General features: G+C 39.5%; 1 protein-coding gene across 4 annotated transcripts in view; it reads left to right on the forward strand.

Moving 5' to 3' along the window:
• VRK1 (VRK serine/threonine kinase 1) overlaps positions 1 to 21836 on the forward strand; it is an 83381-nt gene that overhangs the window by 37930 nt on the left and 23615 nt on the right. For all 4 annotated transcript variants that reach the window (XM_064571544.1, XM_064571546.1, XM_045901497.3 and 1 more), the window contains exons 3-7: positions 7776 to 7831; positions 15472 to 15541; positions 16320 to 16407; positions 19911 to 20019; positions 20138 to 20230. In XM_064571544.1, coding sequence (XP_064427614.1) covers positions 7776 to 7831; positions 15472 to 15541; positions 16320 to 16407; positions 19911 to 20019; positions 20138 to 20230 — 416 coding nt within the window. The remainder of the gene's footprint in view (positions 1 to 7775; positions 7832 to 15471; positions 15542 to 16319; positions 16408 to 19910; positions 20020 to 20137; positions 20231 to 21836) is intronic.

Below are 21836 nucleotides of genomic sequence, written 5' to 3' on the forward strand. Positions count from 1 at the left end.
GAAAGCCATCTGGCCCTGGGCTTTTGTTTGTTGGGAGATTTTTGATGACTGCTTCAATTTCCTTAGTGGTTATAGGTCTGTTCAGGTTTTCTATTTCTTCCTGGTTCAGTTTTGGTAGTTGATACATCTCTAGGAATGCATCCATTTCTTCCAGGTTATCTAATCTGCTGGCATAGAGTTGCTCATAATATGTTCTTATAATTGTTTGTATTTCTTTCGTGTTGGTTGTGATCTCTCCTCTTTCATTCATGATTTTGTTGATTTGGGTCATTTCTCTTTTCTTTTTGATAAGTCTGGCCAGGGGTTTATCAATCTTGTTAATTCTTTCAAAGAACCAGCTCCTCGTTTTGTTGATCTGTTCTACTGTTCTTTTTGTTTCTATTTCATTGATTTCTGCTCTGATCTTTATTATTTCTCTTCTCCTGCTGGGTTTAGGCTTTATTTGCTGTTCTCTCTCCAGCTCCTTTAGGTGTAGGGTTAGGTTGTGTACTTGAGACCTTTCTTGTTTCTTGAGAAAGGCTTGTATTGCTATATACTTTCCTCTTAGGACTGCCTTTGCTGCATCCCAAAGATTTTGAATAGTTGTGTTTTCATTTTCATTGGTTTCCATGAATTTTTTTAATTCTTCTTTAATTTCCTGGTTGACCCATTCATTCTTCAGTAGGATGCTCTTTAGCCTCATGTATTTGAGTTCTTTCCTACTTTCCTCTTGTGATTGAGTTCTAGTTTCAAAGTATTGTGGTCTGAAAATAGGCAGGGAATGATCCCAATCTTTCGGTACCTGTTGAGACCTGATTTATGACCTAGGATGTGATCGATTCTGGAGAATGTTCCATGGGCACTAGAGAAGAATGTGTATTCAATTGCTTTGGGATAGAATGTTCTGAATGTCTGTGAAGTCCATTTGGTCCAGTGTGTCATTTAAAGTCTTTATTTCCTTGTTGGTCTTTTGCTTAGAAGATCTGTCCATTTCAGTGAGGGGGGTGTTAAAGTCCCCCACTATTATTGTATTGTTGTCAATGTGTTTCTTTGCTTTTGTTATTAATTGCCTTATGTAATTGGCTGCTCCCATGTTAGGGGCATAGATATTTACAATTGTTAGATCTTCTTGTTGGATAGACCCTTTAAGTAGGATATAGTGTCCTTCCTCATCTCTTATTACAGTCTTTGGTTTAAAATCTAATTTGTCTGATATAAGGATCACCACCCCAGCTTTCTTTTGGTGTCCATTAGCATTGTAAATGGTTTTCCACCCCCTCACTTTCAATCTGGGGGTGTCTTTGGGTCTAAAATAAGTCTCTTGCAGACAGCAGATCGATGGGTCTTGTTTTTTTTTTTTGATGGGTCTTGTTTTTTAATCTAATCTGATAGCCTGTGTCTTTTGATTGGGGCATTTAGTGCATTTACATTCAGGGTAACTGTTGAAAGATAGGAATTTAGTGCCATTGTATTGCCTGTAAGGTGACTGTTACTGTATATTGTCTGTGTTCCTTTCTGGTCTATGTTGCTTTTAGGCTCTCTCTTTGCGTAGAGGACCCCTTTCAATATTTCTTGTAGGGCTGGTTTCGTGTTTGCACATTCCTTTAGTTTTTGTTTGTCCTGGGAGCTTTTTATCTCTCCTTCTATTTTCAATGACAGCCTAGCTGGATATAGTGTTCTTGGCTGCATATTTTTCTCATTTAGTACTCTGAATATATCCTGCCAGTCCTTTCTGGCCTGCCAGGTCTCTGTGGATAGGTCTGTTGCCAATCTAATGTTTCTACCCTTGTAGGTTACATATCTCTTCTCCTGAGCTGCTTTCAGGATTTTCTCTTTGTCTCTGAGACTCGTAAGTTTTACTATTAAATGTCGGGATGTTGACCTATTTTTATTAATTTTGAGAGGGGTTCTCTGTGCTTCCTGGATTCTGATGCCTGTTTCCTTCCCCAGATTAGGGAAGTTCTCTGCTATAATTTGCTCCAATATACCTTCTGCCCCTCTCTCTCTTTCTTCTTCTGGGATCCCAATTATTCTAATGTTTCATCTTATGGTATCGCTTATCTCTTGAATTCTGCCCTTGTGATCCAGTAGTTGTTTATCTCTCTTTTTCTCAGCTTCTTTATTTTCCATCGTTTGGTCTTCTATATCACTGATTCTGTCTTCTGTCTCATTTATCCTAGCAGTGAGCACCCCATTTTTGATTGCACCTCATTAATAGCCTTTTTGATTTCGACTTGGTTAGATTTTAATTCTTTTATTTCTCCAGAAAGGGTTTCTCCATGCTTTTTTCAAGCCCAGCTGGTATCTTTAAAGTGATGATTCTGAACTGTAGATCCGACATCGTACTAATGTCCGTGTTGAGTAGGTCCCTGGCAGTCGGTATTACCTCTTGTTCTTTTTGTTGAGGTGATTTTTTCTGTCTCGTCATTTTATCCAGAGGAGAATAGATGAATGAGAGAACAAAATGCTAACAGGGTAACAACGTCCCCAGAAAATATACTGTAAACAAATCAGAAAAGACCTGAAGCCAGGGGAAAAGAAAGGGAAAGAAAGGAAAAAGAAAAAAAAAGAAAAAGATAAAGCAAACAAAAATAGAACAAAACCAAAAAAACCAGAATATGATCAAATATGATCAGGCTGGTGCGTAGATCAGTGCCACACACTAGATTTTGGGTGTATTTTGGTCTGTTAGAAGAAAGTGCCTCCCAAAATTTTAAAGAAAGAAAAATTTATATATGTACAAAAATAAGGGTTGATATGATGAAAGGATGGAATATGACTGTAAGGATGGAAATTATAAAAAATTTTATAAAAGGAATTGATAAGAAGTTGTTTGAAAAAAGAAAGAAGAGGATTTAAAAAAAGGAGAGAATGTGATCAGGCAGGAGAGTAGAATAAAACCATACACTAGAGATTTAGGGTATATTTTGATCTGTTAGAAGAAACTGTATCTCAAAATTTTAAAGAGAGAACAACTTATATATATATGCCAAAAATAAGGGTAACTACTATGAAGGGATAGAATATGACTCTAAAAATGAAAAATGAAAATGTTTTTTAAAAAAGGGATTGATAAGATGTTGGTTGAAAAAGGGAAAAAGAAAAATTCAAAAAAAAAAAAGACAGTTAATAAAATAATTAGCTTTGAAAGACTAGAGAATCATGGTAAAAAAGCCATGGATTCTATGTGCATTGTTCGGAGTTCTGCCGTTCTCATTGATCGGTAAACTTGGTCTTGGCTGGCTGTTCTTGCTGATCTTCTGGGGGAGGGGCCTGTTGCTGTGGTTCCCAAATGTCTTTGCTGGAGGCGGAATTGCCCCCGCCCTTGCCGGTCCGGGCTAAGTAACCTGCTCGGGTTTGCTCTCGGGAGCTTTTGTTCCCTGCAAGCTTTCCGTACAGCTTTGGAGGCTGAGAGTGAAAATGGCGGCCTCCCAATCTCCGCCCTGGAGGACCCGAGAACTCGGGGCCCCACTCCTCAGTTCGCCCCCCCAGAGAAAAGCAGTCAGTCACTCCTGTCTCCCCAGTCTCTGGCCGCACTCCATGCTCACCCGGCCTGTGACCGCGCATTTCCATCTCCGGCACCCGACCCCGGGTGGAGTCTCCAAACCCAGCAGACCCCTGCGGTGCCCTCCCGCGTGGCTCCTCCCCGGGGAGGAAGGTGAGTCTCCCCGGATCTGCCGCTTGTTGGGTCCCTGCTGGAGGAGCAGTGGCCCGACTGTGCCGCGGATCACGGTTTATGACTACCCCGAGCTGAGAGCTCGCACCTTGGCTCTGTCTCTGCAGCCAGCTTCCCCGCTCCGATACCTGGGAGCTCTGCCGCACTCAGGCAGCCCCGGTCTTTCTGTGACCCTGAGGGTCCTGAGACCACACTGTCCCACGAGGGTTCCACCCCCTGCTTAGCCACCAGAGTGACGTCCCTCAGCGGAGCAGACTTCTAAAAGTTCCGATTTTGTGCTTCCCGGCTCTATCACTTGCCAGAAGCGGCTGACAGAGGCCCCCTCCCCCACCGTCTATCCTCCCAAATATCGCCTCGAATTCACTTTTCCGCACGTCCTACCTTCCAGAAAGTGGTCGCTTTTCTGTTCAGAGAGTTGTTGCTATTCTTTTCTTCGATCTCCTGTTGAGTTTGTAGGTGTTCAGAATGGTTTGATCCCTATCCAGCTGAATTCCTGAGACCAGACAAAATCCAGGTCTCCTACTCCTCCGCCATCTTGCTCTGCCCCCTGAGTACTATTTTTTAATATTCAATGATTTGACAGATTTCTGTAATAAAGCTTGGCTTTTGTAAAGCTGGATTGATCAATCTGGATTTGCTGTAGTATTGCTGCCTCCAGTTTGTCTCTCTGTGCCCACTGATACTCAAAAGCAGCCATATTCAAGATCATCAACAGTTTTTACTGATGAATTAAAAAGAGAGCTTTTGAATTTTCTTCGGATATTTTCTGCAGCATTTGCTACTGTTTATGTTTCCTTCTCGGAAAGATTGCTCCGGTGTCTTTCACGGGAACATGTCCCCTCTTGCTTTCCTGCTGCTTCTGGAGGTCCATGGTCATTTTCAGAGCAACCTCTGTGTTCTCCAGCTTTCCTTCCTTGGCTCACTTTTCCTTCCATGTGTTCTCTCTGAGTTCTCTCATCGATTTCATGGCTGCTCTTGATGTCTTTTTACTGTCCACTTCCCCATCTCTTATCTGTAGCCTGGGACTTGATTTCCTGAGTGCAGATCCACGGCCAGGGGCCTATAGGGCGCTCTCTGTGGATGCCCGCCAGCTCTCTTGTGACCAGGAGAGGTGTATATCAAGCCAGACACTGGAAGGCATTGTCAAGTCTTCCTTCACCAGCGACCCTAGTACTTCTTCATCTAGTCCTGCAGCTTTAACTCTGTGCTTTCTCTTCGTCTTTGCTGACCCTGTCTTGGTGCCTGTCATTTTCAGGTCTTGTTGGGATCCTCACTGCGGCAGTGACTCTTCTCTGCTCCGTCTTTCCCCCTTGTATCCCACTGTTCACGCTGTGGCTTGAGTGATCTAGCCTAGTTAAATTTCCAGAATGGCTCGCCCTGGGCTGGGGATAAAGTGCCAGACATAGGAGAATGGCATACGAGACCCTCCCTCTGGTCTGGTCCCTATGTAGCTTTAATCTTCATCAGTCTTATTTCCTCAGGATCTGTGCTTCAGCCATCCTGCTGCCCTTTGCCGCTTGATCTCCATATGTAATGCTTTTCTTGTTTCATTTTTCCCAAGCTGAGGTTAGGGCAGGTACTCTCTGTTTATAGAACCTTTGTGTTAACCCTTTCACAGTTCTTTCCATGCTGTATTGAAATTACTTTTCTTTCTCGGCAACAGGGCATCTCTTCTTGCTGTGTTCCTAGTACCTGGCATATTTTGTAGCACATAAAGTTTGAATTATTGAGCTTCCTTTTCCTCCTTTCCTCATTTGAACTGTGTCGTATTATTGGGATACTATCCTTATTTTAATATTTAATACATTAAGTGCTTATTTAAAAAGATCTAATCTTGCTTTATTACTAATCTGAGTGATGTGTCTTGGAGCTCACACCTTTCCATCTGCCTATGGTAGCTGTTTTCGTGACTCGCGTTCCTTCTTCACTCTGAAGTACTGTAGCTGCGGTTTCTTCAAAATCCTGCTGTTCCCAGCCGATTTGTGGTTTCTTGTTTTCCTTTGCCAGTCCTTCTTCGTCTTTTCACTGTCTAACGGGAGAATGCCTTAGGGCTCAGGCCTAGGGTTTCTTCTTTTATCCACTACACTCATGCCCTAGGGTCTTGGCTTTAAATGAGTAGTGTTTCGATGTCGGTGACTCTTAAGTTTATTTCTCCAACTTGGACCATTCTTCTGAACTCAAGACTTGTATATCAACTGCCTGCATAACATGTGGACTTGGATGTTTACTAAGCATCTCAGGCATAAGGCTCCCTAAAGCACCAGCTCTTCCTGCAGCTTCCTCCATCTTAGTAAGTAGCAACTTCCTCTTTTCAGTTGCTCAGGCTGAAAACCTGGAGGTCTCCTTACCTCCTCTTCCCCTCTTGCGCTCCATACCCAGTTTATCAACATCTCCTTTTGGCTCTTCTTTGAACATACGTCCACAGTGTGACCACTTATCACCACCTTATCTGCTACCACGTCTCGTCATAGCCTGGCCAACCTCCCTGCTTCTGCCCTTGCCCTCTGCACGCCATTCTTCACTAAGAAGCCTGAAGAATTCTTAAAAAATCAAAAGTCTGATTTTGCCAGTCCTCTTCTTAGAACCTTCCAGTGGCTCTCTCAGTTCATAGTGACAGCTTTACGTCACCTGTCATGCTGGTGTTTGGTCCCTGCTGCTTTTCTGATCTGTCCCTTGTTACTTTCCACCTCACTTTTCTCACTTCTCTCCAGCTACTTTGGCCTTCTTGCTTTCCACAGACTTGCAGAGGCTTCCATGTCAGGGCCTTTGTGCTGGTTTGCCTGGAATGTTCTTCCCAGACATTTACATGACTTATTCCCTCACTGCCTTCAGACCACAGCTCCAGGGACACCCTGTCAGTGAGGTTTCTCTTAGGAGCTTGCAACACACCTGCCTTCCTTTCCCGCTTTGTTTTCCCCCCATAACACTGACACCATCAAGCATACTTTATACTTCATTGTTGTCTGTGTCCTACCACCGTTAGCTTCCTAAGAGTAGCATAGCGATTATTTCTTCCTGTTCATTACTAAGTCAATTTCCTAGAAACTGGCATATCGTAGGTGCGTGGTTAAAAATATTTGTTTCATGAGTGTGGGCAGCCTTATATTCCTGACTTAGTGTTCCAGGGCACCTGTGCTTTATTTGCATGAAATACAGTGACAGCCACATGACGATTATTATGGATGGCAGTTCAAAGTTCTAGTGCCAACAGCCTGAATTATTGATACAGATGAATTCTTTTCCCCCCAAATTAGTGCTTTTTGGAACTTTAGCTCCCCCTTACCTTTTTTTTTTTTTTGCCCCTTCTTAGAAAGGTTCCCTGGTTTGTGAAATTTAAGAAATGTCATCAGTGGGCGCCTGGGTGGCTCAGTTGGTTAAGCGACTGCCTTCGGCTCAGGCCATGATCCTGGAGTCCCTGGATCGAGTCCCGCATCGGGCTCCCTGCTCGGCAGGGAGTCTGCTTCTCCCTCTGACCCTCCCCCTTCTCATGCTCTTTCTCGCTCTCAAATAAATAAATAAATAAAATCTTAAAAAAAAAAAAAAAAGGCGCCTGGGTGGCTCAGTTGGTTAAGCGACTGCCTTCGGCTCAGGCCATGATCCTGGAGTCCCGGGATCGAGTCCCGCATCGGGCTCCCTGCTCGGCGGGGAGCCTGCTTCTCCCTCTGACCCTCCCCCCTCTCATGTGCTCTCTCTCTCTCTCATTCTCTCTGTCTCAAATAAATAAATAAAATCTTTAAAAAAAAAAAAAAGAAATGTCATCAGTTACCATCCTCTTGGGAATTCACAACTCACATTAGCATATCAAAGGCCATGAGTACTTCTGAATTAAAGAAATCTTTAACTCAGAGTTTTCCATACTTAATTGATGATCCTATTGAAGATACCAGCAATTATAAAATGCCTTCCAATTTCAGATATGTTAAATCATGAAAAAAAAAAGGCTTCAAATTGATGAAATATACTGTAATGATATCCTGAGACACCTATTTGGGAACTGAAATTTATTCTATCAAGGAGTTATAGATATACAGACCTAAATATTAACAAAGGGTTAGTAACAGGCTAATTAAAATAATGCTACTTCTTGTTCTGATATTACATATATCCCTTTTTCAAACAGCTGATATGAATTCTTCAAAATCGGTGGGAAGCGATGCACCCTGTGTTGTAAAAGTGGTAAGAAAATATTTTAGCTGATTTTCTTTTTTGTTGAATGGGTGTAGTATTTATTTTGTAAGACATCCTCTTTGATAACTAGAATTAATGAAACCATAAGGTACTACATTTTTAACAATGTTTGATAAATGTTTAATAAGACACAAAAGTATCTTTATAGTTTTAAGTAATTTAGTTCAAAAAGTCCATTTCCTCTCTTTTAAATTAGAGTGATCCTGGTATTTGGGGGAAAAATGAATGAAAGTATGGAGGTGTACAAATGTGGAATAAAAATACTCAGCTCATTCTTTTTATTTCAGCTATATTTACAAAAGATGAGCTACTTTTTTATTTATATCCCACAATACTATACTACTCTAATGAAATTTTATTGTATTTTATCTTGCATTTGCTTCTGAACTTCCACTTGGTCAATTTTTTTCATTTTATTTCCAGTTTTCCCTTCCCCATCCATTTTAGTAAATTTTTTATTTAATTGTGATCACTTTGAACCTTCTTTTTGCTAAACTAATGTTGAAATTAGTGTGTGATGAGTAAAGGTTGACAGCATCCCGTCTGATATAAGCATACTTTGAATAGTCAGGTCATCTTACACACTGGTGCACTAAAAGGCATTTTAACTACTATTTTTTGCTAAGAATATATTACGCATCTTTCTGCTTGCAAAGTTACATTTCTAACTCCTCTCAAAGTTCTTTACTCTGTGTGAAGAACATGTTTTTGTTAAATAATAGAAGAGATAACAGGTTCTGTTAATTTGGGCAAATTACATAAGTTCCCCACCCCTCCTTTCTTTCTAACGGCTACAGAAATCAGAATTATCCTCAAGTTTTGTGTTTTGGTTTGTTTTATTTCACTTTCTTTTCAATGAGGAATATATTTGATCCCTTGTGAATTAACTCTTTTGGACCTGAGTTGTTTTAGTGATTGTTTTTAATACTTTTTATTCAGGCATAGTTTTTACAAGGAAATCCATGGATACTAAATAATTTGAATACTTTTGACAAGTGCATGTACTTGTACATCTCCCACCTGTATCAAAATATAAAACATTTCTGTCACCCCAGAAAGATTTCTTATATTGTGTTCTGGTCAAACCCCTACATCCTGCACCCTTGGAGGTAACTACTTACCCGAGTTTTTTTTCTGAAAAAAAATTTTTTTTTGTGCTGTGGATTATTCTTGCCTAGAATGTCGTATACATTATACAGTATATACTGTTTTGTTTCTGACTTCTTATGCTCCACAAAATGTTTAATAGACTCATTCATGTTGTTGGTGTATCAATTAACTCGTTCAGTTTTACTGCTCAGAAAATTATATAGACATAGTCTTTTTTTCCATTTCCTGTTGATAGAGTTTTTGGCTATTATGAATAAAGCTTTTATAAAAATTTTTGTACAAGGTTTTTATTTCTCTTGGATAAATATCTGAAAGGAGAATTGCTGGTTTATAGGAAAGGTGTATATTTAAATTTATAAGAAAGTACCAGACAGATTTCCAAAGTGGTTGTGCCATTTTACACATCCACCAGTGAGGTAGGAGAGTCCTGCTCGTTCCAGATCCTTGACTGTGTGGTTGTCAGGTGGGCGGGATTGTTTTGCAGCCATGGTGTTGGGTGTATAGTAGTGTCTCAGAGTTTTACCTGATGGCTGATTTTGATTAGTTTTCCCAAGGAATTGTGCTTACTGGCCATTGATGTATTTTGTGACGTGCCTCCTCAGTTTTTGTTTGTTTGAAATAACTAGGTTGTTTTGCTTTTTATAATTGAGTAGTAAGAGAGTTGTTCTGGATGCAAGTCCTATTCCAGATGTGTGCATTGTAAATATTTTCTCCCAGTTTGTCGTTTGCCTGTTTGGTTTTTTGAATGCCTTTCTGCACCTTTTGAGATGGATCATAGGATTTTTCTCCTTTATTCTGTTAATGTGGCAGTAATATTGATTGGTAATTTGAGTGTAAAACTTTTATTCTTAACATACACTCCACTTAGTTATGGTATATTATGCTTTATACATAATGCTGACATTGATTTGTCAGTATTTTGTTAAGGATTTTTCCATCTTTGTTCATGAGGGATATTGGTCTTTAATTTTTTTACTAATATTTCTAAATTTTAAAAATGTCCACTCTCATTGTTTAGTTTTGGCATCAGGGTTATTGGCACTCGGTTTCCTTCTTGCCCTGCAGAACCCTGGATCACCTCCTTTTTACTCCTGGTGCCTCTGTGAGGAAAGCGGAGTCTGGCCTGGGGCTCATTGTGTTTGTTCCCCCCCCCCTTTTTTTTTTAAGATTTTATTTATTTCTAGATCGAGAGAGAGAGAGAGAGAGAGAAAGAGAGGGAGAGAGAGAGCCAGGCAGAGGTAGGGGCAGAGGGAGAGAATCTCAAGCAGACTCCCTGCTGAGCGCAGAGCCTGACTCCAGGGCCCTATCTCACGACCCTGAGATCCTGACTGGTCACCCACATGCCCTGATTTGTTTCCCAATTTTTAAAGACCACGGTCTATACTGCCTGAAAGGAGGGATTCCATCTGTTTTGTCCAGTTTTTATATTTGTTTATAGCAGTGGGCTAATCGGGTCCCAGTTACTCTGTCAGGCCTGTAAGTAAAGTTGATACCTTGATGGGCATATCCAGGCATTTTGCTTTTCTTTAAGCCCTTTCATTTTGGTTTTTTCTCTCTCTCTGTGGACTAATATTTCTTTTGAAATACTCAGTTTGCTGCTGTATCAGAGGAAGAAAGTTCTTACTATTAAATTGGGTTGTTTGTATGGAAACACAGAATGTTATTTGCATTTGTCTTTGATATGACAGATTAAAATTAAAATCTGCAGGCAAGACCACTTTCTTCTTAGGATCTTAAAGTTTCCATTGTTAGAAGAGAGCAGGTCCACTTATGACTTCTCACAGTCTTGAGGTTCAAAAAACGTGGTTGGCTGTGACTACCTTGCCGTTGGCTGACCTGCACTGCCCTCCCCACGTGTTGGAAGGACAGCACCAGGGCCACACCTGACAGGTGGGGCTGGTGTGTCACCGTGTCTGTTTTCTTCTGGATAGCCTGAGATTTTTCTAACCGTGGTTTGGTTTAGAATGAAGATGCTCTTCTTTATTATGGGTCATTCTAAGTATTTTAGTTGTTATTTAATGTAACCTCACTTGTACTCCCTGTTTTACTTACAGAGTTATGAAAAAAAATGAGTAGGAACAAGCATTTCCTAACTGCTTAATAAGGTAGTAAATTACTCTTTATTTCTAGTTTTAAAGCCTTTTGTTATCAAACCTAGTTTAGTGCTCTGCATCTCTCCTGTCTCCTAATTTAGTTCTGTTTCCATTGGCCTGTATTACTCCTTTGTCATTAGGACAATGGTAAATAGTCAGTTGATTTCTCTTTTGCATTTAATATCTTAGCAACATTTTCAGTGTGGTAGTTTGTGATCCTGGAAGAATGCCATAAACAAATCAGTGTTACTGACTTTCCTTTTCCTCTCTCGGGGAGAGCCTTGTAGCTGCTATTGCTGGTTCCTTCCCAGATCCTTATCCTCTCTGAATTCCTTGGAACTCTAGTAGCATTCATTCTGTTTACATTTATTTTACCATTTCAGATGCTAATATCCTTCCCACGCCACAGTTGCTTTTAATTTTGTATGTGTTTTTCTGCTTAGCAGGATTTCAAGTTGTTTAATGCTAAGGACCTCGTTGTAAACTTGTTTTCTTTATCACGTTTTTAAATGCCTATTTTATTCTTCTGAAAACTTTGTAGCCATAATTTCCCGTCACCTTTTGATTTCCTGGGGCCACCCACTTTCATCTCTGGTCTGTGTCTTTTCAAGTAGCATCATTTGCCTTCACTTGTGACGTGCTGTGACGTAGCTCTGTCTGCTACTTATTCTGTAAGTCTTTTGCTCTCAGAGCTTTATAATATTAAAGGTGGAAATGGTTCACCAAACACAAGCCTGTAAAATGAGTATCAGATCTTTCCAGTATGAAAATCAAATGTTTATGAACATTTGCCATTTAAAACATTAAGGTCTATTAAAAATCATGTTTTCAAAGAACAGGTACTACTCTTTGGGGGAATTTCATAAGTAATTACTAAAAAAAAGCAAGATACAAAACTACATGTAGTATGGAGGTAATTTTATAAAACAGCCATAAATGTGAAGAAAATATGTCAAAATATTTCCAAATTTTCTAAAATAAGCACATATATTATCTTTGGAGAAAAATCACCTTAGCAAATGTTATTTAAGAAATAATCGAAGGCTGGGTGGCTCAGTCGGTTAAGCGTCTACCTTCAGCTTGGGTCATGATCTCGGGGTCCTGGGATTGAGCCCGCATTGGCCTCCCTGTTCAGCTGGGAGTCTGCTCCCTCTCTCTCTGTGTGCATGCCCTCTCTCTCTCCCTCTTTCTCTGTCTCAAATAAATAAATAAATCTTAAAAAAAAAAAATCAAAGGCAAGTTGATTTTTAATGTGAAATTAGACTTAATAATGCAATGGCATATCAAATCAAACAGTGGTTCTCCACTCCGGTTGTGCGGTATAATCAGAATCTCTGAGTGCAGAGCCTGGTTATTGGTATTTTTAGTAAAGCTCCCCACGGGATTCTTTTGTGCCTCAAGGTTGAGAACCACTGGTAGAGTGGTTCAGCACCTTCATTATTTTCATTGGAATCATGCATGCTCATGTGTACTTTTGGGGATCCTTTCATTCAGTGAGGCGGCAGGTTCCCTGTGCTTCTGGTAGGGCTTCCCACCTCAGTGTGGAAGATTTGTCAAAAAATGTGGTTGCTGCTAATATGCATCCCTGCTCTGGGAAAGAGCTTCGGATGGTGAACCCACGAATTTCTTACATTTGGTCTTGAAATTAAGTTAAGACAGACATATTCAAGATAGATGTTTAGGTACATACTGAATATTTTCTCTCTCCTACCAAATGACCGTTCTGGTTTTGTTTAGGGCCTTATTCCTTATTGACTTAGGGGAGCAGCCTTGGAACTGTGGTGCTGGGGTCACCAGAGATGGTAAATTTGTATTCTCTGCCTTTAGATAACTGAGATACCCTATCTGTATTTTATCTCAGGAAAGATGATGTGCAGTGAGAAATGGGAAATTGGTAAAAAGTTGGATAATGGAAGGAGGAAAAAAATACTCTTTTGTGTTTTCTTGTTAACAGCCTTGATAACGAATTAGTTTTCAGTTACACTCCCCCTTTGCAGTCATGTCAGTGAGCTCAGAGCAGAACTGAGGGGGAGGGCGGGCTTTTGGGTCTTATAGCCTAACATAACAGTTCCTTATTTCGTGGTCCCTTTACAGTGTGAATGGACATAAAGTCTGTATTTTGAAGTTCCCTGGCAAGAAGTTTGCAGACTGATGTTTAATTTCTCTCACAGACTTTATGAGAAGTGACCTGAATTTTCAATTCATATATCATAATTTTTTGGTAGGAGGGGGAAACTTTATACAGCTTCATTTTTAAATGGCAGCCAGTTGCTTTTAGAGGGTGCCATTGAAATATATCACATTTTAATTTTTTTTCTGTTGTCATCTTCATTTTGACACTTAGAAGTCTTAAAGAAACGTTTAGTGATATTCTAGTTAAAATGTCAGTCCCAATTTCTTTTCTAAATCTTGGCTATTATAGAGTTGGCAAAGTATTTTAGATTTGAAATATGTTAATAAAATTTTAGTTATGAGTTAAGGTATTTTCTTCCACGGAAATAGCGAGCTTTGGCCAGAGTGCAATGCCAAGGAAGTAGCTCCTTTATTTTGTTATAATGGAACCTTATTGGATTAGAAAAAAGTATGAAATGAGCTCAAAGAGCCTTCATTGTAGTGGGGCTTTCATTATAATAGTCTGATTTATATAGGTTGATTCTTATTATTATAAGTTTAATAAATTATTGCCCGAAGGGAAGCTTGGAAATGAAAGTTGATATGACATAGGTCGAAATGGAATGAATCAGAATTTTATACGATGGTAATAAGCCAGGATTTGTCTTAGGAAAACCCCTTTCAAACTTGAATTATATTAATAAGCTATTCTAAAAGTTAGCCTTTGGAGAGAACTTCACCAAAATGTCTTCTCTTGAATTTCGACTACTTTTTTCATTTCTTTCACGGAGACTGCTGCTTCTGCTGAAGGCCTGGCTGTGGGCTCTGAACAGGTACAGGTGTCTATCCAGAGAGCACTGATGCCAAGAAAAGAGCCGCAGGTTATGGTGACACTTGAGGTACCGAGTCCAAAAATTAGGGATTTGGACTCATACCTTATATGTTGGTTAGCTTCTACTTCTTAAGAGGTGATGAGATGCCAAGCCCTCTGTACCATTCTGTATACTTACAGGCAAGTATACTTACCTGGAACAAGGCAAGTTTATTTTCAGGTTCTGATCCACGTGTTAGTTGTGTATGTTGCCTGTTTGCGGTTGAGTGCTCGTTCTTAACTAGGTGCTGCCTGACTCTTTGCAGATTGGCCGACCAGTCTTCCTATACGTGCTGTTACTAGGGATTCCTAAAGCTAGTGAGCCTTATTGTCATTTCTTATAATGCTCTGCTGACCTTGGAACTCCAGCTGCACAGATGTTCTGTCCAAAATGACTTTCTTCCCGTATTTCGTAAAGGAAAAGCAACCCTAGAATTAGTTTGGAAATGTTAGCTTCCTTATTTGAAGTTTTCACTGCTTTTCAGAATTTTTCTCAGGTTCTCAATAAATAAGCTAATACCAACAGAAATGATCAAACTTGACATACTAACCACTTTTGATTCAGACACAACTTACTATTTAAAAAGTCCACAAAATTGTAAGGTCTTTTTTACCCTTCCCATGTGTATTTAACAAGGCAAACTCCCAACAGGCTGATATTTCTTGTTTGTCCATGCCTTTTTGTGCATACATAACTCTTTACAATCATTTTAACTGTTACTATCCCTTAAAATGTAAAATGAATGTAGTCCAGTAAAGTTGGTGGAAAACAATTATTACCGAGCCCCAGTTTCCTCTTGACTTTGAATTATCACGTGGGAAGTGAATTGTGGGGCTCCTTAGTTTGAAAAAGGCGGGAATCAGTGCCAGCAAGGAAGGGATGTCACTAAGTGGACAGTGCTTGCTCGCTCTGGAGTTCCAGAAAATTCCCTTTGTGACAAGGTTGGTTTCTGCCAGTCCTGATCAACTAGATACAAGTTTTCCCTGAGAAACAGGGACAAGAGTTGGATTTTGCCACTGATTGGTTAAGTCGGGTATTGGAATTTTATTAGATCTCAGAAATAAAATTCTGATAGCCCCTTGGTAAAACAGTTTACATGGTTGCCAGTTATTGCTTAAGAGAAAGCTTAACAAAGATGAAAATGAGTTTAAATATTTTTCTTAAACTTCTGTGAAGATGGAGCTGTATATCTGATTTTGAACATTTTATCACTTACAGAAGTGGACCTTGACAAAAATACCAAGATTCATGGACTCTTCTGAGAATATCTAAAACATTTTTAAAGAGGGTGTGCCTTAAACATAGTTACAAACTTAAGTTATCACAATTACATTGGAAAGAAACACTGATGTTTTTTGACATCAGTGCTTCTTGAAGTTTCATTAAAAATGACTCCATAATGTTAACGACTGCTAGCGCCAATTACCTCTTATGTTTTAAGGAGCCCAGTGACAATGGACCTCTCTTTACTGAATTGAAGTTCTACCAGCGAGCTGCCAAACCAGAGCAAAGTAAGGAATAAGGCACACTTACGCCTACACTCTTAAAGTGACTGCCGCTTGTTGTGTGAAGTCAAGACTAGAGCACTGGATCTGATATTACCATGCTTTTTGTTTTTTACTTGTATGAAAGAATTCTGATCTCTTATTGGGTTTGATATGATAAGATTTCACTTATATTGACATATAGAATAAATTTAGTAGAGGATATAGGATTTAGTAAATACTGTTAAAAATTGAGAAGTAATCCTAATTCATGTATGGGACTCCCAGTCTTTTTGAGAATTTTTTCTAAACTCTGGAGAACATAACCTGGGCAGAGGGGGATGCTGTAATTGATGAATCAGAACAACCTGCAGGGAAGAGAGCTAGACCTCTTCAAGCCCCCCCCCCTCCCCCCCAGGGCTTTATTTCCTGGTTGACGACCTTTGGAAATGAGGTAAACAACTTCCAGATTGGGTAAAATGTCTTTCTGGAGAAGTGAGTAACCATTTATATCATTAGAGCTAGTAATAGCAACTGGCATAATGTGGTTGGATTTTCTTTTTTTAAATGCCTTTCGCAGATTTTTCATTTTAAAGACAATGCTTAGAGCAGGATAAAATTTTGTGGGTTAATAAAAATGTTTTGATTGCAAGGTACTTGTTATTTGTTATTATAATGTATTGTTCACTTTTTTATGAAAAAAGATGAACTCTTATTGCATGTATAAGTACATTCTGCTCTTAATGATTTAAAAAATCATGTAAAACAAAAGTGAAATCACAGGCCTGTGTTTTTTAACTTGTAGTTCAGAAGTGGATTCGCACCCATAAACTGAAGTACCTGGGCGTTCCTAAGTATTGGGGGTCTGGCCTACATGATAAAAATGGAAAAAGGTAAAAATTTGCATGTTTTGTGTTTCTTCTCCCTGTTTTGAGCATTCACTGTCCATGGTTTACTGAGCACCTGCAATTCTGCCGGGCCTACATCTGGGCTGCAGGGCATGCACTTAACAGAGATGAACAGGACATTATCCCTAGTCTGGAGGACTTGTGCAGAGCACTAGAACTGACTAGAGCCCAGCTGATGAGTAGGAACAAAGCAAAAGCACCCTGCATTTTTTCCTCTTACAAATAAGCAAGCAGGCAAACAAAAACTCCATGTCGTTTATGGGAAAGGGAGCCCTTCAGGCTTCAGTTTGGTGTTTCATATTAGATACATGATCTGCCCGTGGCAGCATCCTCCTCTTTATGACATTTCAGTCCAGCTGGTGAGAAAACACAAACAAGTATGAGACAATTATAACCACTAAGTGCTACTAAACTGTGCGACTCTGCTTCGTTTGTGTCTTAGGAGTTCTGAGATTGGAGAGAGAACCTTGTTGGCACCGCTGAATTGGAGAAAACCTCCCATACTTTGGTGCATGATTGACATTTTAAAAATATTTGAATGAATGAATGGAACTTCCTGGAGTAAGGCTGGCAGCTGTCCGAGAAGTAGATTTAGTTCGGTCCTGGGGGTATATTGGTTAGGGTGCTTTCAGCTGCAAGTAAAGGAAAACTTTGACTCTGAAGTGATCGTCAGGGATCCAGGTTCCTTTATCTTGCCCTTTTTCCCTCCTCCTCTTGGCTTTGTGCTGTATTAATTCTCCATTGTGTGGCCTCAGGGTGGCTGCCCCATTTCTAGGCATCACATGCAGACGCAGCAGCTCACGGCAGTAGAAGGTATTGCTTGTTCTGTGTTTCACTTTCCTGGTAAAGGAACCTCCCTTCCTCTCATGTTTCTTGGTCCGGGTTTTATCGGTGCTTATTCTTAAACCAGTCACCAACAAGGGCCAAGCGATCACAGTGATGGGCATGGCAAAGCATGCGGCCATGTGGAAGAGGATGGAATGCTTGAACCCAGTTGGTGCTCTGTTGGAAAGGATGGAGAGGAGAGGTAGTTGTTGGGTGGGCAGCCAGCGCTGTTTTTCTCTTGGAAGTTCTTATCCTGGGATCTGTGTACCTCTTAGGGAATATGGCGAACTTCCTGAAATGATAGCATTTTTTTGTTACATATGGTTTTGCTGGGACAAGTCTCTATAGTTTTTATGAAAATTTCTGGAGAAGTAGTATAGAGCAAGGAATAATTACATATAGAGCAGGGATTCTAGAGCCAGACTGTTTGGTTTCAAATCTGTGTTTTGCTCCTTAAAATGTATGTGACTGGGTAAGTTACTCCTTTTGGCCTCAATTTCCTCATCTGTGAAATTGAAGAATAGCTCCCCACTTAATAAGGGGGATGAAACGTAAAGCTGTTAGAATATATGTAAAATACTGTGTTAGCTTTTACTTTAGCTTTTACTCTCAAAGGGGCCTTAATCCCTTAAATGTTCAGAACTACCAATTTAGAAAACCACTGGAGAACAGGATACGTCTTAGGCCGGAGAGTATTGCAAATGCAGGGACCCGGTAGGTCTCTGGCCTGCCTTGTGGCACTTGGCATTGCTCTTTCTCAAGGAATAGGATGTGCATGTGGAAGGGGGAAGGAGCCTGAGGCCAGTAATGGAAACCATCAATGTGTACTTTCCTGGAGACTTGGATAAATGCAAATGATAAAATGCAAATGTTGGAAAATCAGTTGATGTGTATAATTTGAAACAGGCGATTAGGGGATGATTTACAGTACTGGTGGAGTGGTTTGTGAATAAAAACAAAGATGTACTCAGTGTGATGTATTAATAGATCTCATGTTGAATTAAGCAGTTGTGTTTTAGCCCTCTTTTAGACTCTTACCAGAGGTTGTATTTTTGTTACCCCTGTATTATTTTATACTAATTACATCACTTACTGTAAAAACAAATGTGTGTGTGTGTCCTGTTCTCATCCCTCAACCTTTCAAAACCTGTTGTACAAAGGAAATCAGGAAGTCAGAATTATTGTTCCTTCTTTATGATGATAGAGTTCGCAGTGTACTGGAAAATCTTATATGAATGAATACATTTTGCCTCTCACTAACTGCATGACTTTGGACAAATCACTTTACCTCTATAGACTTAATTAATTTATTCATTAAAATATGTTTAGACAAGTTGATCTCTCATTCTCTTCCAATTCAAAAATGGATAGAATCCTGATTTTTTTTTAATTTGGCATGTTGTCTTTTAATGTTAGCTTTCCTTCCCTGTTGAACGTGTCATATGGTATGTGTTGTAGGCTTCTCAGATAAAAATAAGGGGATTTTTGTGTACCACTGACGTTTATTTGTTTGGATATGTTTAGTGTAGAGGTGAAAAACCATGGTGCCACCACTTCCTACAGGACAAATTACCAGTCATCGGTTTTCTTCTGCTGTAAAATGGGGCGAATAGGAGCCCCTGCCTCACGAGGGTGATGTGAGGTTGACACACACTAGCACATGTGAAGTACTCAGAACAGTGCTGTGTTCAGACCAAGGCTTTAGTTCGTGCTCGCTGTTGTTACGATCATCATTCCTAATCTTATCCCCATTGGAATGTACATTGTGAGTGTGGCCTTGGTTTTTACTGATTTATGGAGTAATTTAACCAGACGAATCAGAATTTGGAAAACTTGATAAAGATAAAAGTGATCCTCAGAGCATACGGTGAACTGTGTTACTGGAGTGAGGTGTTGCTTTTCGGGCACACACAGAAATGTCACTTACGGTTGTCAGATGTTGGAATTTGAGTGCCAGAAAAGATCTCAACACGCATGAGGCCCCACGCTGTCATTCCATATCTGTGGGGATTAGGTCTCACAGAAGTAATGTGACTCGGCCAAGGTGACTTAGTGGGTTTGTGGCAAAACCAAAAATCTGCACATTTCCCCAGGATATTTGTTTTTCCCTAGCTTTTGTCCTTTGAGTATTTAACATATAGCCCTTTTATACCATTTAAACAATTTTATTGAATTTAGCTATTATTACAGCATCTCTTGATAGTCTCGATTTTAATAAAACGTTAATACTGCTAAAATGTGCCCTGAAAGTAGAGAAAAACAACAAGCTAATATCCAGAAACATAAATTAACTTTGGTGTGAGGAAAATCCATGATACTAGTCTTACATGGATTGTCTCCTCTTTCCTGTGAACGAATCGCGAGCATCTGTCTGTGGGCTGATTAGCTCACGTTGAGTAGTGTCGCAGGAAACCACCTGGCTGCCACCACGAGGAGGCCCTCTGGGCAGCACAGGGAAGCACTCCCAACTCTTGAGATTTCTAGCTGGAAGAAACGGTTTCAAATGTTTGTCTTTCTTTCCTTCTTTCTCCTTTTTTCCCTTTTCATTCTGCTTTCTCACTAAACATGGCCTTGAAAAAATTACTGTGAAGGGAGAGTAGTCACTGCAAAGTAGGTTTTCCAGAGTTCTGTTTTGTTCATTGACTTTTCTTGTTTGTCTTTAGTTACAGGTTTATGATAATGGATCGCTTTGGAAGTGACCTTCAGAAAATATATGAAGCAAATGCCAGAAGGTTTTCTCGGAAAACTGTCTTGCAGCTAAGCTTGAGAATTGTATGTGAGCTACATTCCTCTTGTTTTAATCCAGTAAAGGCGAGTTGTGTTGAAGCTCAGTCCTCTGCTGGCTGGTGTTAGGTACTGCATTAATTTATTCTATATGATGCTTTCATAGCTGGATATTCTGGAATATATTCACGAGCATGAGTATGTACACGGAGATATCAAGGCCTCAAATCTTCTTTTGAGCTACAAGAATCCTGACCAGGTAGCTTTATTAACTTTAATTTCTACTATTTAAAAGCTGTTGTTTGAAAACAAATATGGTTGCTTTGAACTTTTGAACCTGTGCAGAAGTTTTACTTTTTGGAGTAGATACGGTAATAATAATATTTCTTCTTGACACTTTTATCTAGTTAACATTCTACATTTCTGATGCGATTTGTTGGCACTTTATCAAGTTGGCTATTTTGCCCTAAATAATATTCAGAAGAAGTACTTGTGATACAAAATGAATTTCAAATAGCTGTTTGGGGGTGGAAGCTTAAAATTATATAGTGCACCGATGAATTATGTTTGCTTGTCTGCTTTGTCATTTTTTTATTTCCTTTGTTCAAGAAATCCATCAAATATAAGTGTTCTGTTACTTGGAAAATTTGGTCTTTAACATGTTGATTATTCAAATCAATTGGTTTACAGAAATATCTTAGCTGTCTAAATTTGTATACCCTTAGTGTTTAGAATTCAAATGTGCACTTTTTTTAGTTTATTGTATTCACTTTGTAATTTTTACTTTTTAAGGAAAAGAGAAAAGCTAATGCTATTATACCTTTATTTGGATCAGTTTAGTTGGAGTGGAGGGGTTTATGCAATTTTCTTGAAGCTGTTTCCACAATTTCGGTTAAAGTAAGGTTTGGTTGGCACTCCTGGTCAGGCCACTGTGTGGAATCTGTCCCATGTATGTTCTTGCATCTTACTGATGGTGTATAAGAAAGGGCTATCTAAGTATTTTAAGTGTGTTTATGTTGACACTCCATTTTATTTTTTTCTCAAACCAATCTTTAACTTTCTCTTGCTTAGTTTTTCCCTTTCCCTTCACCTTGCCTCTATTTTCTACCATCTCCGGTATTGCCTCCATCCCCCGTCTCTGTCATGGTGGCGGTCAGGGATCTCCATGTACAACAGAGGAAAGTCCCTATACGGTAGCATGCTCGTGGGGAAATCTTACAGGCACTCACAGGATTCCCAGACGTCTTGTGTTAGATGTTTTTAAAAAGGTTAAAAGCAAGCAAGCAAACAAACAGAACATGGCTGAGAACCTGAACCATAAGGATTCCATTAATTGAAGTGAACTGGACTTGTACAATGCAATAAATAAAAATACAGTTTAGTTCAGTTTGCAGTTAGCTAAAATATGCTGCCTTTTGTTTGTAGGAAAATATTTTTGCAGCTCCGTTATCCTTCGGGCATATGCTTTGGATGGGATTATTTTTCTAGTGTTAGATGTGTGTGCTAGATCCATCCCCATATTTTTACTTCAGTTTCCTCTTGTGATCACATGCATACATTTGTGAGACAGTTACCCAGAACCAGAGATGTGATATGTGGCTATGGAATAGAAGAAAGCCAAATTTACTGGCTTTGTATGCTCATGAGACCCTCAAGTACATGCCCACAGATATATGCTTTGTAATATTAAAATTTAGTTTTAATTATGAAACTTGACTTTAATATATATTTAAAGGGAGATAAGAGCCTTATCTAAAGATTTTTCAGATCATTATTATCGGAAATAATTTTATGAAGTGAATTGATAAATTGATTATTTCATAAGTGGAGGAGCAGAGGAATAGAAAATAATTAATTATCGTGTG

Source organism: Mirounga angustirostris, unplaced genomic scaffold (assembly GCF_029215605.1).
Source record: "Mirounga angustirostris isolate CCGP_5_RB_7025 unplaced genomic scaffold, mMirAng1.0.hap1 SCAF_9, whole genome shotgun sequence".
In the NCBI taxonomy this organism is placed as follows: Eukaryota; Metazoa; Chordata; class Mammalia; order Carnivora; family Phocidae; genus Mirounga; species Mirounga angustirostris.